The following is an 18,668-nucleotide window of genomic DNA, read 5'->3' as shown; positions in this document are numbered from 1 at the left end:
TCGGTCCCACACGCTGTTTGTGCATGAAGCAGCTCTTGGCGTGTTGGGCAGCAGCAGCATGGATCAACGCTGGCAGCTAACACCTCCTTTCAGCCCACGACACGCACGAGCCGTGTTGACAATGAGCTCGAGATCAAGGCAAAGCTGTAACAAAGAAGTAGGAGGTCGATCGGGGTACGCGTGGTGAAACAAGCGACAGAACCGGCCGCTGTAGTGATGGTGTTGGTCAAGCGCTTCACAGCCGCCCGCTCCCTAACGTCACACAAAAAAGGGGCCGCAATAAAAATGTGGATTTTTAAGACTGTGAGCAACACGAACCTGTTGTTCTGCAATCACTTGCCATCTTGCACAGCTTGCTTGCTCTTTCACTCCAACAACCATATCATCATCCACCAGCTCAGCTCGCGGCGTCCGCCTCTTCAGCTTCATAGGATCTCGTCGCGGAAACCGATTACCTCTCTGCGGGTCAGAGCAGGTCCAACGTCTTGTATCAAGGTGCTGATCTCGATAGACTAGGCTGGTCACACCAGCCAACACCAGCGCGATCACCATGAATCCTACCACCTCGTCACCACGCTCAGCGGACGAGTCGCTGCCTGACAGTATTCAGAATGGAGCAGCCTCACCACCTTATCAACCACGCAATCCTCTCGAGTCTCACCCGCCCATCTACGTGAGCCAGGCCACTCTTCCGGCTGAACCTGTTCCCAATGACGATCACATGCTTCACGATGCTGCCATTGCTGCCATAGCATCCGGCGACGCCAATCTCGCCGACCCAGGTGTCTCTCATTCCAGCTCCAGCACGGATCGCAGGACACCGGGGCTCCACCCTCACACTCACGATCATGGCATTCTCGCCAGCTCTGCCAACTCATCCGGTCCCAATTCTCGTCCCAGCACTGCCGGTCCACGCGTAGCCATCACAGACCCCCTGGCCGACTTTCGCGATCGCAATTTGACCAAACCTGCTGGTCTCGGGCCCAAATCCGACTTCCCTCCTCACGAGACCCAGCGTACGCCAGGCACCTTCAACTATGACCGCAACCAACCTCTCCGTCCTACGTTCTCGCGTCAGGATAGCGAGGTCTCCTCCACTGATGGAGGCGCTGACCGTGACTTTGGCGACTTCGACTGGTCCGATGAGGAGGACCTGGATGAAGCCGTCCGCTTCGAGGACGAGCAGGCGAAACAGGTTCGCATGGGTCGTCTCAGTCTCTGGAAGATCCTCACCTTCCTCGCAACCACCTTCCTCGGCAATCTCATCATCTCGTGCTGCCTCTTGATACCCGTCATCGTCATTCAGTACGTCTACCGCAGACGCGGTCCAGATGAAGGCCATCGCGACTTCGTCGCAGACAATGTCCAGGCCTGGTTCATTTGGGCCGCATTCAACCTTCACGTCGAGTGGTGGCTCCATATGCTCGTCGAGCTCTTTCCTAAAGCTGTTCTCGCTCTCATCCAGCTCATTTGGGGTCGCCCCAGTCAGCGCGTACTCTCGCTGGCCGAGTACTTCAACGCCATCAAGGGCTACATCAAGCTCGTCACTTATGCAGCTCTCAGCTGGGCCTCTTGGGCCATCATCTTCAACTCCATCTACAACCTCTACAATCGCTCGGATCCTCAGAACAGCCGAGCAAGCTACCTCTACCGCATCTACCAGGTCATCGAGTTCTTCTTCTTCTTCATGCTCACTGTCTGCGCTGAGAAGGTCATCATCAAGCACATTGCCATGTCCTTCCATCGCAGCGCCTACGCAGAACGAATCGCAAAGGTGACCAAGTCGCTCAAGGTCTTTGATTGGCTCCGCGACCACAAGCCCCGACCGAAAAGCCGAGACCCTCTGTCTGCCTTTGGTCTCGCTCGTTCTGCATGTGCATCGCCCAGTGCTAGCGGCGCTGCTACACCCATCAAACCCACGGAGTTCATCCTTGACTCGGATTCCAAGGATCCCCGCAACGTGTCTGACGCGAGCAAATCCTCTTGGCTCAAGAAGCACAGCAAGAAACGCCCTTCCGACCAGGGCGCTTACTCCGGCGTCAACGATCGTGCCATCGACGTCGCCTCTGGCAAGCCAGCAGAAGGCCAAGCGCCTGCGCGTGGAGACGGCAAGTCGAGCCTGATCGCGCGTGTCGCAGCTCGCGGAGGCAGTAGAATGCGGGTCACAGCGGCTCAAGCCAGCACGCTTGCCCGTGTGGCCATGAACGACCCCTTTGGGCTCCTTCGCAACGAAACGCTTGGTATTGGTACTGACATCAACTCGCCGGCCGAAGCAAAGCGACTTGCTCGCTCCCTTTTCGTTGCTTTTCGAGGCACGAACAGGCGGAGCTACCTCATCCCGTCTGATTTCGAGCCAGCCTACCCTGATCCAGAAGACGCCAAGGATGCTTTCAGCGTGTTCGACCGCGACGGCAACGGCGACGTCTCACAGTCGGAGCTCAAAAACACCGTGATGCAGGTCTACAAGGAGCGTCGCTTCCTCAGTCGATCCATGCAAGACGTCAACCACGCCGTGGGCCAGCTTGATGGAATCTTCATGTTCGTGACGCTCATCATTGTCATGTTCGAAGCACTGGCCATTTTCAGAGTCGACATCAGCAAGACGCTCACGACCTTTTATTCGCTCGCAATCGCGTTCGCCTTCATCTTCAAGGAATCGGCTGCCAATGTCTTTGACAGCATCATCTTCATCTTTGTCACCCACCCTTTTGACACCGGAGATCGAATTCAGATCGGCGAGACCGTGCTTGTGGTCAAGCGCATGTCGCTGTTGTCGTGCCTCTTCACCGACTCGCTCAACCAGGACGTCTATATCAGCAATGTCATCCTGTCAGCGACGAGCATCGTCAACATGCGTCGATCCGGTTACATGTGGGAATCTATCAGGTGCCAGTTCGACTTCAACACGCCGCTCGAAAAGCTGGACGCGCTGGAAGCGGACATGATCCATTGGCTTCAGACCGAGCCGGAGCGTCTCTTCGTTCCAAGCACCGCCATCGTACCGCAAAAGATCGACTACATGCGATCGCTAGAGTGCACCATCGGGATGACGCACTCCGATACCTGGCAAGACTGGGGGCGTCGCTTCTACCGCAAGAATGCCTTCTTTGCTGCTTTCAGCTACTACAGCAAGAAGCATGGCCTTCGGTATGCCAACTCCGTGCAGCCGCTCGTTTACTGGACCGAGGACGCAGCCACGCTTCCTCCGAGCTACGATCCGTCGGATCCACGTTCCACTGCTCCCCGTCGTCAGGACACTCTCGGAGATGAAGACGACAACGGCTACGTGCTGGACGACTTCACCCCGTCGCCTTACTCAAGCCCTCAGATCCGTGCTGCAGGCGGTGAGGTCGCTCTGCCTCCCAAGAAGCCCAAGTCGTTCATGAACTTCACGCCTCCGGCCGACGAGCTCGACACGGGCGCTGAGAATGTTCGATTGCGAAAGGTCCGCCGCGAAGCGAAGAAGCTCGCCAACCAGGGAGGCGACGGTGGTTGATACATCGGCGGAACCGTTGTGTTTTGCAGCTGCCTCGTACTTGTTCCCGAACGTCAGGACTCGAACACTCTTCTTAGACTCGTCAAGCATTTGTTATCCCTCGCACCTTCTCTCACTGCATGTCTACGTCTCAATCGCAATCTTTCAGCATCACACAACACACGATCCGAAGAAGCGTCGCTCTGAATACGAACTCGTTGCAGGACGAATGAGAGTACATTCGATCGATCGAGAACATGGGCGACAAGGTCGAAATGCTGAACCTTAATCAGTTCTGACCAGCCGAGCTCGTCAAAGCCGTCCGCCTTTGAAAGTCCTCCGCCAACGCCTGCGCCACAACCTTGTGAATGTCGACCAAGCTTGCATTGGCCGCCTCGAGCGCTTGGTCCAACAGCTCCGCCTCAATCCCTGCTCCGGTCTCTACATTGACTTGTCCCTCTTTCGCAGCTTGCTGATTCGACCCGGCAGAGACGTTCAAGCAAGTCACGGACGCCAACGCGGGCATGCCGCACATCAGCACCCTCGTTGCTGTCTTCATCCCCGACACGAGGCCCAGATCCGCCGAACTTGGGTCGAGAAGCACGCGCTTGTCGGCGGACACATTGACAGCAGTGGAAGGAACCAGAGCGACAGTCCCGACGACGAGACCGTACATTTCGATGCCGGCGGAGGCAAGCGCGGTGGTGGCAGCGATGCAGGCTGCCGCGATGCATGACTCTTCCAAGCCATCCGTTTGAAGAACCATGATGTGGATGTCGAGCGATGCTTTCGGGAGAAGATCAAGCCGAAGAGATGGGAGGAGCGCTTGATGGAGGAGGCCCGAGAGGTGGGCGCTCTCGGTGGTCTTCCCGGGTCTCCGCCTTCTCCTGGACGAGAACGGCGCAAATTTGACCTCGACGTTGAGCTCTGCTTTGCCGCTGTACTGTCGTCCTTTCACCTGGCGAGGGCCGAACACGGAGCACGCCAGCTTAAGATCGCCAATCTCGACGTACGAGCTACCTGAGGCGGAGGGCACCAGGTTCGTCTGCAGGAAGATGGGTCGCATTTCTGCGTAGGCCCGCTTGTCCGGTCGTTGTTGTGATGTGGTTGCTACGGTGCCCGAGCCGGAAGCTGTGGAGGATGCACCGGTGCCCTCGTAGAGCGGCACATAGCTTGGAGGCGCGTTGACTCTCCTTCGATCGTACTTCGACATTGTGCCTGTTCGATGTCTGTACAGATGTGTGCGAACGGAACGATTGATAGTGAGAAGAAAGTCCGGAAGGAAGAGGTGTGAGGCTGTCGAAAAAATTCCAACAGCCGAAGAGGTGGAGTCGAATTTTTCAAAGATGTGAGATCGTCTAAGGAGAGCTTTCCCACCCTGCGCTCGAGCCTCCACCCTCGCGGCTGAGTCGAGTTCATTTGGCGCAGCACTTCTGGATCTTCCCTGTCTTCCTGTCATTACCTACCTCCAAAAACAAGCAAGATCAGGCTCCCAATATGGACGACGGCATTGAGTCCGCGGCAGGACCGTCCTCGGCGGTCGCTGGCTCCTCCTCGTCAGCAAACATCTCGCTGACGAACGTTCCCATTATACCAGGCGAAAGCTTCGACTGGGAGGCCTACACGTCTGCCTACACCGGTCAAGCGCGAGCCCAGCGTCTCATGTACATTGCACAGCACTGTCCATCGCTACGTCAAACCTGTAGCAAGGCTGCTGCCGAATACGTCAAGGAGCACACCAGAGATGTGGCAGCTTACCAGGCCATGATTACCACGCACAACACAGAGCCCGAGACAGGCGATCTTCTTCCAGCATCACAACGCATCGCAGCGGATTCGGAATGGATCCAGTCGACGCAGCAGCGCAACAATGCTGAACGCGAAAAGCTCGAGCTGGAGATGCGCAATTACCAGAACAATCTGATCAAGGAGTCGATCCGCATGGCACATCGAGACCTCGGTGATCACTTTTGGGATACGGGTGATCACCAGGAGGCGCTCAAGTCATACACCAAGACGAGAGACTACTGCTCCACGACGGACCATATCATCGAGATGTGTATGAACGTCATCGAGGTGTCTCTGCGACTCAAGACCTTCACCAACGTTCAGACATTTGTCAGCAAAGCGGAGGGAGTGCTGGAATCATACGTTCCATCGGGAAGCGCGGGAGGGAGGAAGCTGAGCTCGTTGGGAGCGTCGAACATTGCTCCTCCCGTCAGAGGTGCGTCGACTGCAGGTGCGGATGCGATCGGAGCGCTCTTTCGCGCTGGTGGCAGCTCAGCCGTGGCGACGGCTGCCTCGACGTCGTCCAGCGCCCAGGCCGGGACCAGCGGCGAAAGTGCATCACAGGCCGCCGCGAGAAAAGTGGTCGCCGAAACAGGGGCAAAGCTTCGAGCAGCTGACGCTGTAGCGCTGATGAGTCGCGGACTGTACGAGAGCGCAGCCAAGGTGCTACTCAACATCGATCCAGCACACAGCTCCTCCTTCTCGGACATTGTCACTCCATCCGACCTTTCGATCTACGCCGCCCTCTGCAGTCTGGCTACGATGGACCGGGCTGTTCTGAAAGCGCAAGTCATGGAAAACAGCAAATTCCGTGGCTTCCTCGAGTACGAGCCGTACGTCCGAGAGCTCCTCGAAGCCTTCAGCTCGGCACAATTCAAAAAGGTCGAGGAGATTCTCGACGAGCATCAGGCACGCCATCTCCTCGATCCATATCTTGCACCGCACGTGCAAACCCTCAGGACAAGGTTGACCCGGCGAGCACTACGTCAATTCTTCACACCGTTCGACAGGATCAACATCTCGCGCATGGCAGCCGCGTTTGGCTGGACGGAGAAGCACATGTCGGAGGAGCTGGTGGCATGCATCCAGAGAGGCGAGTTCAAGAACCTGCCAGGCAAGGCGGCCGAGGTGGGCGACGCGAGGATCGATGCGATCAGTCAGACGCTCGAGTATCGAACGAAGGACCCGCGCAGGGCGGTGTTCGACTCGGCTCTGGAGCTGGGAGACAAGCGATGTAAGGAGACCAAGCGGCTGCTGTTGCGGATGAAGCTGGTTGAAAACGGGGTGGTTGCCAAGGCGAGCCGGTCTCACAGCGGGGATGCTTAAAGTGATGCGGTCCTCATGTAATACGTGCTCTTCATCGCTATCGGCGAGACTCTTTGCCATCACCCATGCATCTGACTTGGCATGAAGGCTCCACCTGAGTGATTGATCAGAGTTGGCCGTGGATGGTCGTCCGCTCAGGAGGATTGGCAAGGGCGATTATTTGAAGTCGAATGTGAGATCGTCGTTTTACTTTATTGACTCGAAAAATTGGCGCTCTTAAGTGTGCAGCCCGAGGAAGGACGCGCGAGCAGTTTGTGATCGAGGCGAAAGGACAGCCGAAACAACTCCACTTGTCAGCGCTTCGACCACGAAGCACACACATCATCAAAGCTCAGCTTCAATCCAACACTCCTTCATCTTCCAACCGAGTTCGTCATTCTTAGCACCGTCTTCTCTTCTCCACCCGACAAACCAGCTTTGATCGTCATCCGGGGGAAGATTTGCTGAACACAAGGACACTGCAGGACTTCGCCCTTGATCCCAACGATCGGAACACACCATGTCAGACGCACAACCTCCTAACGGCGGCAACGGCGATCAGCCGCCCGCTGGCAACCCATCACAACCTGGCCCATCATCGTCCACCGTTGCTGTTGCCGATGGCGACACAAAGATGGCTCCCGCCGAGCCCGAAGAGGAGCCGCTCGACGACGAGATCCTCAACGCGTCGATCGACGAGATCCAGACGCGCACCCGTCTGCTCGAGAACGACGTCAAGGTGATGCGCAGCGAGCACATGCGTCTGATGCACGAGCAATCCTCCAAGCGTGACATGATCAAGGACAACTCGGACAAGATCAAGCAGAACAAGATGCTCCCCTACCTCGTCGGCAACGTGGTCGAGATCCTCGACATTGATCCGGACGTGGACGAGGATTCAGAGGAGGGCGCGAACGTGGATCTGGATGCACGGAGGAAGGGCAAGTGTGCGGTGATCAAGACGAGTACGCGGCAGACGATCTTTTTGCCCTTGATCGGGTTGGTGCCTGCGGAAGAGCTGAGGCCCGGCGACCTGATCGGTGTCAACAAGGACAGCTATTTGGTGTTGGACAAGCTCCCCGCAGAGTACGATTCGAGGGTTAAGGCGATGGAGGTGGACGAGCGACCGACTGAGACGTACACGGACATCGGTGGGTTGGACAAGCAGATCGAAGAGCTAGTCGAGGCGATCGTGTTGCCGATGCAGCAGGAGCAGAAGTTCAAGAACCTGGGTATCCGACCACCCAAAGGTGCGCTCATGTACGGACCACCCGGTACGGGTAAGACGCTACTTGCGCGTGCGTGTGCGGCGCAGACCAACGCGTGCTACCTCAAACTCGCCGGTCCGTCGCTGGTCCAGATGTTCATTGGTGACGGTGCCAAGCTCGTCCGCGACGCCTTCGAGCTGGCTAAAGAGAAAGCACCCGCCATCATCTTCATCGACGAGCTCGACGCGATAGGAACGAAGCGTTTCGACTCGGACAAGTCCGGAGACCGCGAGGTGCAACGAACCATGCTGGAACTGCTCAACCAGCTCGACGGCTTCTCGTCCGACGAACGCATCAAGGTCATCGCCGCCACCAACCGAATCGACATCCTCGACCCCGCCCTGCTCCGCTCCGGCCGTCTGGATCGCAAAATCGAATTCCCACTGCCTAACGAAGAGGCGCGAGCAAGAATCATGGAGATCCACAGCCGAAAGATGGCTGTGGGACCCAACGTCAACTTTGAAGAGCTCGCCAGGTCGACCGACGAGATGAACGGAGCACAACTCAAAGCGGTGTGCGTCGAAGCGGGAATGATCGCGCTCAGGGAAGGCGCCACCGTGTTGGACCACGAACACTTCCACGGCGGCATCCAGGAGGTTCAGGCCAAGAAGAAGAACGACCAGTTCTACTTTTCCTAAACGAGGGTTCTACAGAGACATGCAATCTTGTTACTCAGAGATGGGGCAGTGTGTGTGTTTGCAAGCAGTGTTGTTGTTGTACAGTGGTGTTGTGAGAGTGGCTTAGGAGAGATCGTCCCACCCGGTGAGGTCTTCTGCATCATCTTCCGTGTGCTCGAGTTTGACTACGTTGCTTTTGTCGTCTTCCTCTGGCTCGTCTGCGATGGTGAGCGGAGTAATGGCGGTGTCGACTTCGTCCTTGACGAGGATGGGCGAGTCATCCGTGGGTTCCGCCTTGACTTGCGGCTGTGTTGCAGCCTCCGGGGCGGAAAGGTCTGCCGGTAGAGGCTCTGCTTTGACGGCGGGCTCCGGTGTGACCGTCGCCTGTGACAATTGTTGTTCTGCTGCCTCCGTGACCGGAGGCTCTGCTGGCAGATGTACTGGGTCGTTCGGTATCGAAGCAGCCTCTTCCTCCGCGCCATTCTCCTGGGTCTCTTGCGCTTGCGGCTGCGACGACCGACTAGCCTGAGTCGAGAGCCTCTTTTGCATAGCCTCCAACGCCTTTTGCCTCGCCAACCACAGTCTTTGCGCCCTCTCCGCCGTCAGATCCTCGTACTTGTTGACCTGCTCTTCCGCTACACCACCCTGCAACTCGGCCTTGGTCGCTGCGATCTTCCGATCCAGATGCTGGATTCTCTGTCTGAATTCATCGACCTCTTCCCTCGCCATGTGCTCTTGCAGTGCTGCCCTTGCCGCGTTCTCAATATGATCGAATCTGACCGGACCGAGCAGCTCGCCGCCGTACCATCTGCTCACCACCACCAGGACATCCGACGCACCCTCCTCTCTCGCGACCTTGAGTACTCGATCGCCACCCCACCTCTCACCATCATCCTCCTTATCCTCTTGCAACGAGAAATCGTCTGGACCAGCTAAGCCCGTGCGACCGCGCTTGAGCTCAAACGCGCGGTAGGCGTACATATCGTGAGACGACCCACGCTTGTTCGCTGGTGCATTGGCGAATTGGGGTGGTAGCAGGTCGATGGACACTGTTGGATGGACGACGCGAGTGAGGTGGGAGAGAAGAGCGGCGATGTAGGCGGATGAGGCGGTGGTGAGCGGATAGACGTAGCCGACAAAGAGCGAGTTGCGGTCGACGATCTGCGCGGCGGCGCAGGTGGTGGGCATAGGAAGGGAAGCGGCAAGTTCCGAGATGGATGAGGAGGCAGAGGGACCTTTGCCCAGCCAGGCGGATAGGGAGGGGGCGGATGAGGGTTTGTCGGTGGATGCATTGCCGGTGGGCGCGGAGGAGGGGCCGGCGGTGGGTTGTGGGTTCTGCGCGGCTTCCTTGCGACGTCGGACGTCAGCCCATGCAGCAGCTGCTTCTACTTCTGCTTGCACTCGCTCGGCTTCCTCGTCGAAGGAGTCGTCCGCTTCTTGATCTTCCTCCTCACCGTTTGGTATTGATGGGGATGCGTTGTCTTTGCTGCCATTCGCCTTCTTGCCCTTGGCCGACTTGTCACCCGCAGCCTTCTTCGACTTTTTGGTAGCAGGCTTCTCCTCCTCATCGAGTGATTGCAGGGCTGCATCGTCGTCGCTATCCTCGGAGCTCGCCTGACGACGCCTTCGCTTGCTCTGTCTTGTCGCTTTCGATGGCGGCTGGGGCGGTTGCCATTCGTCTGCCGAGTCCTCGTCCTCTTCTGGAAGGTCTTCAGGGTCGAGATCGCTGTCGCCGTCTTCTAGGTCTTGATCGCCCAGATCGCCATCAGAGTCATCCTCTTCGTCGTCACTATTCTCGCCATGCGCCGAAGTGGCATCCTCCGGTCCGTTCTCCGCAGCTGCTAAGATCTTCTGCCTCTCTTCTTCTAGTTCTCGAGCCAGCTCGTCGTCCATGGCTTCATCTTCGATTGTGTTTTCGTCCAGGCCCGGCGGCGGACTGGTTTTCTGTCTCTGCCTGGCTCGTCGCGACATTGCAGCATCGACTTGGAGCGTCTCTTGACGGCGGTGAAGGTATGATGGTGTGGCTGTCAACACCTTGTCCCACGACTCAGCATTCGCAAGGGTTCAGGTTGGTTGCCGAACCGAAAGTGGAGGCATGACTGTGCGAAAAGCTTCAAATGTTACGTCGAAACGAGTCTTGGGCCAAGACGCGTCGCAGTTTGAGTTTGAGTTGGTGTTGATTTGCGCTTGGAAAGGCAAGAGAGCGGCGCGCGAGGCAGACCAACACTTTTTCCCGCGGCTGCAGCCATGATCAGATCAAAAGATTGCTGCAGCTGCCTGCGCCTGCCAACGCTGCCCTTTCTTCCTTCGCTGCCCTTTCTTCCTTCGCTGCTATCATCACGCTCAGCAGACCAGATTTGACCCATCATCGTCTCTCAAAATCCAGCAACCGATCTCGCACAATCATCTGCATTGCTGCGGCGAGCTACATCGCACGACCCAATCGTTTCTCGCTTCCAACAGCGTGTGGAGCACGATCAATCACGAACCATGGCGGACCCGGATGCCATCTACGAGCTGGCGCAACGAATAGAGTCCAACATCGAAGTCGACAAGAGAGTCGCAGCACTACACTCCTTGCAGTCTCAGATCGAATCAGCCGGCTATGTCGTCGAAGCAGATGCCGTCACCTCGGCTGTTAAGGTAGCACTCAAGCATTCCAACCAGGCCTTGAGCACAGCTTCCCTCTCCTTCATCCCAACGTACGCCTCGATGATCTACTCTGGCGATGGCACCGATACGCAGTCGGTGCTCAACCACAATGTCCGCATGCTGGTCAACTCGGTCACTTTGCTAGCCATCGAAAAGCTCGGCGATCAGAAGGAACGCATCCGCGAAGCTGCACGCACTGCGCTAATCGAGCTCGGCAACGCTGCGTATGCCATCAGCTCGGCACAGCTCACGTCTTCGGGCAAGGGGAAAGAAACCGAAACGCCGCTTGGCATCTTCGAGCGCACTCTCCGGGAAGGAGGTCTTTCCGCCAAAATGGCGCGAGTGCGAGAGCAATCGGTGCTGCTCTTACCCATCTTGCGGCAGAACTGCGAAAAGTACCCGGTCAGACCGCTTCTTCCGATCACAGTGGAGCTGCTGCTCGATGCAGATGCGACAGTCAGGGAAGGTGCCCGCTCAACGCTTGTCAGTCTCTTCAGCAGCGCGGCTCCTGGCGCCAAAGCAGACCTCAAAAAGGAGCTCGAGAAGCGAGCTGTCAGAAAGCAGACCGCGGACGGCATCCTTCGCGAGGTGCTTGGCGCGCCGTCAGCTTCAACAGAGGCGGTCCTCAGTCCACCACCACCAACAGCATCAGCCTTTGCACCTACCACTCGCAGCCGGACCACCTCGTCTCATGGCGTTGAAGTTGAGACACCCACCTCGTACACCAAGGCAACTGCGTCCCAAGCCGCACCTCCCACAGCACAATCGGCTGCCGCAACTGCCGAAGCTGACGACATCCGCCCAGTCTACATCGCTTCCCGATCCGACTTGGAACGCACCTTCGCAACCATGATGCCCTTCTTCGAGTCCAAAGAGTCCGAGCACAACTGGCTCAATCGCGAACAGTCCATGATCAAGATCCGCGGTCTCATCGTCTCCGGCGCGCATCGTCAGTTCGGAGAAGCTTTCTTTGTCGGACAGCTCAAGAGCGTTCAAGAGGGCATCCTCAAATCTGTCGCCAGTCTGCGAACCACATTGTCCATGCACGGCGTCCACCTCGTTCAAGAGCTGGCCATCGAGCTAGGTGATGATCTCGGCCCTTGTGTCGAGGCCTTCCTCATCCACCTCATCGGCATGGCTGGATTCACGAAGAAGCTTATCGCCAACGCGACGCAGGAGGCCGCGGCGGCAATCATGATCAACGTCAGCTTCCGCCCGCTCTACCTCCAGCTCATCTGGCAGGGCATGCAGGACAAGAATGTCGCCACTCGAACAGCGACTGCTGATCACCTTTGCACCGTCCTGAACCACCACGCCGCGCACCGCAAGCATGCGGTGGAGTCGCATGGAGGCTTGGACCTGCTCGATAAGTGCATGAGAAAGGGCGTCGGCGACTCAAATCCAGCCGCAAGGACCAAGGGCAGGGAGGCATTCTGGATCTTCCACCGCTACTGGCCCGACCAGGCGAACGTCATTTTGAATTCGCTCGATCCATCGACGAAGAAGCAGGTGGCTGCGTTGGCACCGGCTGACGTGGAGACAGAGGCCATCGTCGAACAGAAGCCGAAAGCCGGTGCTGGACCCGTCCGTGCTAGGCCTGGCGGTGCATCGATGGCGCTAATCCAGGCCAAGAAGGCGGCAGCAGCCAAAGCTGCGCAGGAGAGAGAACGCAAGAAGGCCGAGGATGCTGCGGCCGCACACGAGGCTCGCGTCGCTGATGCGCGGGCTGCATTGGCCGAACAACAGCAGCGAGAGCTGCAGCACCAGCAATACCAGCAACATCACCACGAGCTTCAACGTCAAGCTCCGGCTGAGGAATCCGCCACTCCCGTTGCGAAGAGAAGCACTGGATTCATGCCGATTAGGAAGGGTGCCCAACAGTCGAGCCAGGCATCGAATCTGAGGCCGTCGACCGAGCTGTCCGTACTCGTGAGCCCCACAGCTCACCAGCGAATCGAGACTGCGATCGCGGTCCCGCTTCCGACCAGTCCTACTCCCGTCGCTCTGGACCTCGAAACGCCTCAGCCGCGTCGTGGTCCCGCTTCCAGCCAAGTCAGCTCGCCCGGCCTCAGTCCCGGCGTCGCACGCAACCGCGCCATCTCTTCATCGTCACTATCCTCGCAAGGCTCCGGCTCGGGATCATCGTACTGCTCCGCTCGAGTGCCCGCCTCTTCCAGCACGCCTCGCCTGCATCGCGCCATCCCCACCAACCACACCAGCCTCGACGCCGACCTCGAGAACCTCAGCATCGCCAATTTCGACGCCGACGACACGAGCGACGCCACCCAACTGCCCCGCTTCAACGGTGCAGGCGAAGACGACACGGTGCAGCTCAGCGCACCCGAGGACGCATCGATGGATCTGATGGGTATGAACTTCACTTCGCCTTTCAAGCTCCCCGTGTCCGCCACGACGCGTGCGGTCAAGACGCAGTCCGTGCTGGTGGAACGGCAGAACGCGCTCGATTCGCTGCAGTCGACTCCGCAGCCGAAGACGCAGCGTACGGCGTCGACGTCGAGCGGATCGAGTGGGCATTCTGGGGGCACACCGGGTAGCGCTCGCAGATCGGGGTTGCCGCGACCCGTGTCGATGCTTCACACTCCCTCGCCGAATGGGTCGCGTGGGGGAGTGCTGGCATCGACGCCGTCGCGCCATCCTCCACAGGTAGCCAACGGAGGTAGCGCGCTCGAGAACCGGGGTAAGCGACTGGATGCGCAGATCGCCTCGCCATCGCCAGCGAAGGCCAAGCCCGAGGTGTGGGGCTGGATCCGCGCGCTCGAGGGTCAGACCGCGGATGTGCGTACGTTCAGGAGGCTCGCGAGGCTGTCGGCTGAGTTCAAGGTCTCCCCATCGTCCGCCGAGGGAGGTGACGAGACGCTCCTCCATCCCGGACCAAACGGTCTCGCGCCGAAATCGGACGAGGAGTCGTTCACCGGCACCGACGCGTGGCTCGACGGCGGGTTGTTCAGCAGCCTGTTCGGTGCACTCAAGCCATACCTCTCCGAGGCCACACCCGGGGAGCTGCAGCTGAGCGCCCAAGTGGTGCTCCATCGACTGGTGGAGAATCAGGCCTCGCTATTCGCGGCGACCGGGAAAGAAGGTGAGCTATTGGATCTGCTCCTCACCTCCATCGCATCACTATCCATCTCGACCCCTGCACCATCATCGATGGTAGTGGCGAGGAAGACCGCGCTCCAAGGGCACGAGACGATCCTCTCCACGTGGGCCTCGCACTGCGATCCAATCCTATCCTTCGACCTCCTCCCGCTGCACCCCGGTGCGGGGGTGACGCCTGCACTCCTCCGCTCCGGCTACACGCCCCTCCTGCTGCGTCTACCGGCAGAACTGGTGCTCGACGACTTCCTTCCGCGTCTCGCACCCCTGCTGAAAGGCGCACTCACCGCCCCAACCGCAGACCTGAGGCTCGTCAGCACTACAATGCTTAAGAAGCTCAATGCGAAATGTCTGGCGGAGGGCGTGACCGATAGCCACGGACGCATCTTCGCTGCGCTAGGGTTGGACGGCGAAGACGCGGGGCTGTTGGATGTGTTGATGTATTACTTTTCCAAGAAGTAGACGGGTCGGGGGGTATGCAATGCGATTGGATTGGGGACGATGGTATGGATTGTGTGCGGTGTGAATGCGTGGGGGTTGTGAGATGTGTGATCTCTTGAACGAGCGGTGTGGGGTTAAAGACTTGGCAAGTGGTGCTGAGGTATCATCCAGCGAGGGATACTGGTGTGAGTAGGACCCTCGCTCGACACTCGACCTCCTCGATCCTCCCTCGACACCAATCGACCTGCTCCCTCACCCACGACCCTCCTCTCCCGCGCTCGGCCGTTTGCGAAGCAATCCACGCCTCGCTCTCGCCCACACTCTCCACGTCCGACTTCCACTTGTCCACCAGTCCGCGCACCGTCTTGAGCTTGCGCGCTGCGTCGGCGCTCGTTGCTCGCGTCACCTGCGTGTGCTCGTGAATCGTTGTGAGACTTCCCACCAGACTTCCGGTTGCCGTGTATAGCGGGGCGAACGCTGCGCTCTCTACGAGGGGTAGGTTGACAGTGCTCGGGGGCGGGGTGAGGGTGCTATCGCTGCTGATGGTGCTTATCGAAGCACTTGTGCGATGACCGGAGGGAGGTGAGGAGAGGTCGGACGCCCAGCTTGAAGTGGATGGCATCGAGGTGAAGCTCGATGTGCTCGGCAGGCTGAATGCGGGAAGATCGCGATCAAGACGTCGTTCGAGCTCGCGTAGCTCCCGTAACTGCGCCTCCCTCTCCGCCGTACACTGCGAGAGTAGCGTCAAATATCGGGTTGCCACCGCCTCGAGCTGCGCCGTATCCCCCTCGCCACCCGGAGTCGTTGCGGAGAGCAGGGAGAGTTGGGAGACGAACCCTTCTGTCTGCGCCAACGTTTCTTCGGATGGTGCAACGACCAGGGTGGGTGCCGAAACCTCCATCGCGAGAGGCTGGGTGTCTTCGTACGCTGAAGAGGCATGCCGCGACATGGCCTCTGGTGTGAAGGAGGGGTCAAGTTCGTCGGCTAGACTGCCACCTCCACCGCCGCCGCCGAGCTCAGAGGCTAGGTCCGTTCCGTGCCCGCGAAGATGCAGACCCTCCAGCTCGGAATCCAACGAGGTTGCGCCAAAGTGCGATGTCGATGGCCCAGCGTGCGCGAACTCGTCTTCAAGTGTCGAGCCGGATGCAAAGTCATGGCCGTAGTGGTCGTACTGGTCGAGCCCAGGGTGGAACTGCAGCTCCCCCTCCTCGTTATCGTGCTGCCGCTGCAGATCGAGCTCGTCCGCTAACGAGAAGGCCGGATCCATCTTGCGTTTCTTCGCACCTCGTCGCTTCCCTTGCAGCCGATACTGATCGTCCTCGTAGATAGGTGCCGCAGGAGATGACGTCGTCTTGGGAAAGATGCAGGATGTAAGGTGCGGGATGTAAGTAGCTGAGTCGTAAGGTGTTCCCAAAAAAAAAGTGTTGGTCTCTCCACTTTTGCAAAGCGCAACACGCAGGCACACACGCATGCAAAGGCCCCACCACCCACAAAGTCAATTTCCCGCTCGCAAACGCACCGTGTTACTTTTAGGTTTTCATCCCGCACAAAGACGTTGTGCCAAGGCAAAACATTCTGCTATGTGCGATTGCATGCGAGGGTAAGGAGAGTCTAGTCGTACAGTTTGTCAGGCTGCAGGAGGGAGATGCGAGCGGAACCGGCACAAGTGAATGACGAGGGTATGGATGCAGCGTAAGACGGGTAGCATGTGGGAAGCGGAGCACATCCAGTAGCGATTACATGGGCGGGAAATCCTTCTCATCCAGCGCAAAGTAGGGATGCTTCAACGCATCGGCAATCTTGATCCTTCGGGACGAATCAAACTCCAACAGCTTCCGCAGCAGATCCAAGAAGCGCGAGTTGTGCTTGGCATACTGCGTCTGCGTCGCGGGCGTGTTGATGAGATCCTGCAGCTTCTTCATCTGCCGAACGTATTTGCGGCTGTCCTTGCTCGTCTCGGGAACGGGGTACTTGAGCGCACCGTGCTTGAAGAATTCGGGCTTGTAGGTCTCCGCTTTGCGCCGATAGTCATCGGGCATCTTTCCGAGGACAGCTTCCATCATGGCGAGATGCTCGAGGTTGTCGTGCGTCTGGAAAAGCGCATCGCCGGTGAAGAACTCGACGAGGATGCATCCGATCGACCACACGTCGCATGGGAAAGACCAGCCCATCGACAGGATAATCTCCGGCGCACGGTAGTGGCGCGTCGAAACCACGGAAGAGTGGAACTCGTCGTTGAAGGTCGCCGACCCAAAGTCGATCAACCTGATCTCGGTGTTGTGCAGCACATGCTTGCGTTTGGCATTCTGTCGCCTCGAGGTGGCCACGATAGAATGGTCGCTGGCCACCAGCAGGATGTTCTCGGGTTTCAAATCCGTATGTACCAGATTCAATCGGTGCAGGAAAGCAACGCTCTGCATGAGCTGCTTCGCAAACTGCCAGATGTGCAACGGCGGGAATGGCTGGAACTTGTTCTCCTTGAGAAAATCGAAGACGCTCTTGCCGAGCAGCTCCGAGACGATGCACACGTGGTTCTTGAAGTTGAACGTCTCGAGCAGATGGATGCACTTGTTGTCGTTGGTCGGGTCGTTCTCGCGGAGGGTGCGCAGCACGCGGATCTCGATCTGACTCGCATCGCGATACTTTTGCACCGCACGGATGATCTTGATGGCGACGTACTTGCGTAGCTTCTTGTCGTAGCACTCGACCACTTTACCGAAGGTCCCCTGACCGAGCAGCCGCAGGATCTTGTATCGGCTCGTGACGTAGTCGCCCTCTTTGACGATAAAGTGACCCTGGTCGTCGTCTACGGGGCCCGTGTTGGCAGCGGCTGCGGCAACGTAGGATGCGGAACTGGCGTACGAATCTCGCGCGCTGGCAGTGCCCTCGTATCCCGAATGCGCCTGTGCGAAGGCGGCGTTGGCAGCATTGGCAGCTGCGGCATCGTAGCGTGCTGCGTAGTCGAGCGCGCCTGCTCCGGCTGGATAGCCTCCTCGATAGTTGGGTGCGACTCTCGCCTGAACCATCTCCGGGGCCTGTCGTTTGGCTGGTACCAACCCCGGTGCGCCCGACGCTGCGAAGTGAGCGGCCACGGCAGCGTCGTTTGGATCAAAGGTCCCGCCCGCTGCGATTGCATCTTCCGGTTTGACGGGATGGCTTCGCTTGCGTCTCTTTGGAAGCTGCGCCTCTGGTGGCACGCCTTGCAGACCAGGATGGGGTGCGGGAGCGATCAGGTCGGCATCGTGGGGCAGCATGTGCAGATGCGCGCCTGCAACACGGGCATTCGATCCGTTGTCTTGCGCTTTGCGTTTCCCTTTGGGCGCTTGAGCCACAGCGTCGTAACGTGGATCCGCGTAGCCCTGTAATGTGGATGTGTAAGGCGCAGCTGCTGCGTGACCATTGGCGTGTGCGTAGTTGTTGACGAGATGCGGATCGCGTGCCGCCTGCACGCTGAGCGGGTTGGTTGGTGGGGGTGTGTCGTCGTCAATCACAAACACCTCGTGTACCTTGCCCGCGATCATCTCGTTGACTCTTTGGAAGCCAGGAGCGGGCTTTGCGGGTCTACTGCCGCTGGCTGCTGCCATGTTGGATGAGGATGCTGCAGGGTTGTTGGAGTAAGGATATTGCTGTTGTGGTGGTGGTATTGGATGCTGATGTGCGAGCATGCTTGGATCGTTGGGATCGATGCCTTGAAGGGGAAGCGGGTTGAGGCCGATGAGCTCGTCAGGTATTGTCCTTTGCTTCTTGGCCCGTGGCACGACCGTTGCCATGGAGAGTGATGTGGGGTCCAGCTTCGGCGTGCGAAGTCACACGATACCGAACGTAAAGGATGAAAGAGCGAAGAGATCAAAGGAGGATCACAGTTATGTTGGCGCAGGAGATCTTGCGACGCTGGAGATGGTGCGGGTGACCGAGTGGGCTGAGGTGTGCCAAGTGGAGGTGGGTGAAGGCTGGACGGGCCTGATGGCGGGAAGAATGAGCTGTTTCCGCAGTGAGACCTGATTGGCA

The 18,668-nt window shown here is 58.4% G+C and overlaps 8 protein-coding genes across 8 annotated transcripts; 4 read left to right on the top strand and 4 right to left on the bottom strand.

Moving 5' to 3' along the window:
- Window positions 1-550: 550 nt before the first annotated feature.
- On the top strand, window positions 551-3,496 carry PSEUBRA_001495 (Mechanosensitive ion channel MscS; the record flags this gene model as incomplete). Its single annotated transcript, XM_016434735.1, has 1 exon — window positions 551-3,496. One exon carries the CDS (start codon window positions 551-553, stop codon window positions 3,494-3,496), a length of 2,946 nt encoding a protein of 981 aa, XP_016293785.1.
- Window positions 3,497-3,764: 268 nt separating this feature from the next.
- On the bottom strand, window positions 3,765-4,688 carry PSEUBRA_001494 (Exoribonuclease, phosphorolytic domain 1; the record flags this gene model as incomplete). The annotated part of the gene is made up of 1 exon (XM_016434721.1): window positions 3,765-4,688. One exon carries the CDS (start codon window positions 4,686-4,688, stop codon window positions 3,765-3,767), a length of 924 nt encoding a protein of 307 aa, XP_016293784.1.
- Window positions 4,689-4,972: 284 nt separating this feature from the next.
- Window positions 4,973-6,589, top strand: PSEUBRA_001493 (Proteasome component (PCI) domain protein; the record flags this gene model as incomplete). Its single annotated transcript, XM_016434737.1, has 1 exon — window positions 4,973-6,589. The coding sequence occupies one exon, from the start codon at window positions 4,973-4,975 to the stop codon at window positions 6,587-6,589; it is 1,617 nt and encodes a 538-aa protein (XP_016293783.1).
- Window positions 6,590-7,088: 499 nt separating this feature from the next.
- PSEUBRA_001492 (ATPase, AAA-type, core) lies at window positions 7,089-8,474 on the top strand (the record flags this gene model as incomplete). The annotated part of the gene is made up of 1 exon (XM_016434738.1): window positions 7,089-8,474. The coding sequence occupies one exon, from the start codon at window positions 7,089-7,091 to the stop codon at window positions 8,472-8,474; it is 1,386 nt and encodes a 461-aa protein (XP_016293782.1).
- A 102-nt stretch (window positions 8,475-8,576) lies between these two features.
- On the bottom strand, window positions 8,577-10,424 carry PSEUBRA_001491 (Impact, N-terminal; the record flags this gene model as incomplete). Its single annotated transcript, XM_016434733.2, has 1 exon — window positions 8,577-10,424. One exon carries the CDS (start codon window positions 10,422-10,424, stop codon window positions 8,577-8,579), a length of 1,848 nt encoding a protein of 615 aa, XP_016293781.2.
- Window positions 10,425-10,943: 519 nt separating this feature from the next.
- PSEUBRA_001490 (CLASP N-terminal domain protein) lies at window positions 10,944-14,681 on the top strand (the record flags this gene model as incomplete). The annotated part of the gene is made up of 1 exon (XM_016434740.1): window positions 10,944-14,681. The coding sequence occupies one exon, from the start codon at window positions 10,944-10,946 to the stop codon at window positions 14,679-14,681; it is 3,738 nt and encodes a 1,245-aa protein (XP_016293780.1).
- A 142-nt stretch (window positions 14,682-14,823) lies between these two features.
- PSEUBRA_001489 (uncharacterized protein) lies at window positions 14,824-15,927 on the bottom strand (the record flags this gene model as incomplete). The annotated part of the gene is made up of 1 exon (XM_016434729.1): window positions 14,824-15,927. The coding sequence occupies one exon, from the start codon at window positions 15,925-15,927 to the stop codon at window positions 14,824-14,826; it is 1,104 nt and encodes a 367-aa protein (XP_016293779.1).
- A 469-nt stretch (window positions 15,928-16,396) lies between these two features.
- PSEUBRA_001488 (Protein kinase domain protein) lies at window positions 16,397-18,430 on the bottom strand (the record flags this gene model as incomplete). Its single annotated transcript, XM_016434728.2, has 1 exon — window positions 16,397-18,430. The coding sequence occupies one exon, from the start codon at window positions 18,428-18,430 to the stop codon at window positions 16,397-16,399; it is 2,034 nt and encodes a 677-aa protein (XP_016293778.2).
- Between the last annotated feature and the right edge of the window lie 238 nt (window positions 18,431-18,668).

This window comes from Kalmanozyma brasiliensis, assembly GCF_000497045.1.
Source record: "Kalmanozyma brasiliensis GHG001 unplaced genomic scaffold PSEUBRA_SCAF14, whole genome shotgun sequence".
Taxonomy (NCBI): Eukaryota; Fungi; Basidiomycota; class Ustilaginomycetes; order Ustilaginales; genus Kalmanozyma; species Kalmanozyma brasiliensis.
This window is presented reverse-complemented; position numbering and strand designations above follow the sequence as displayed.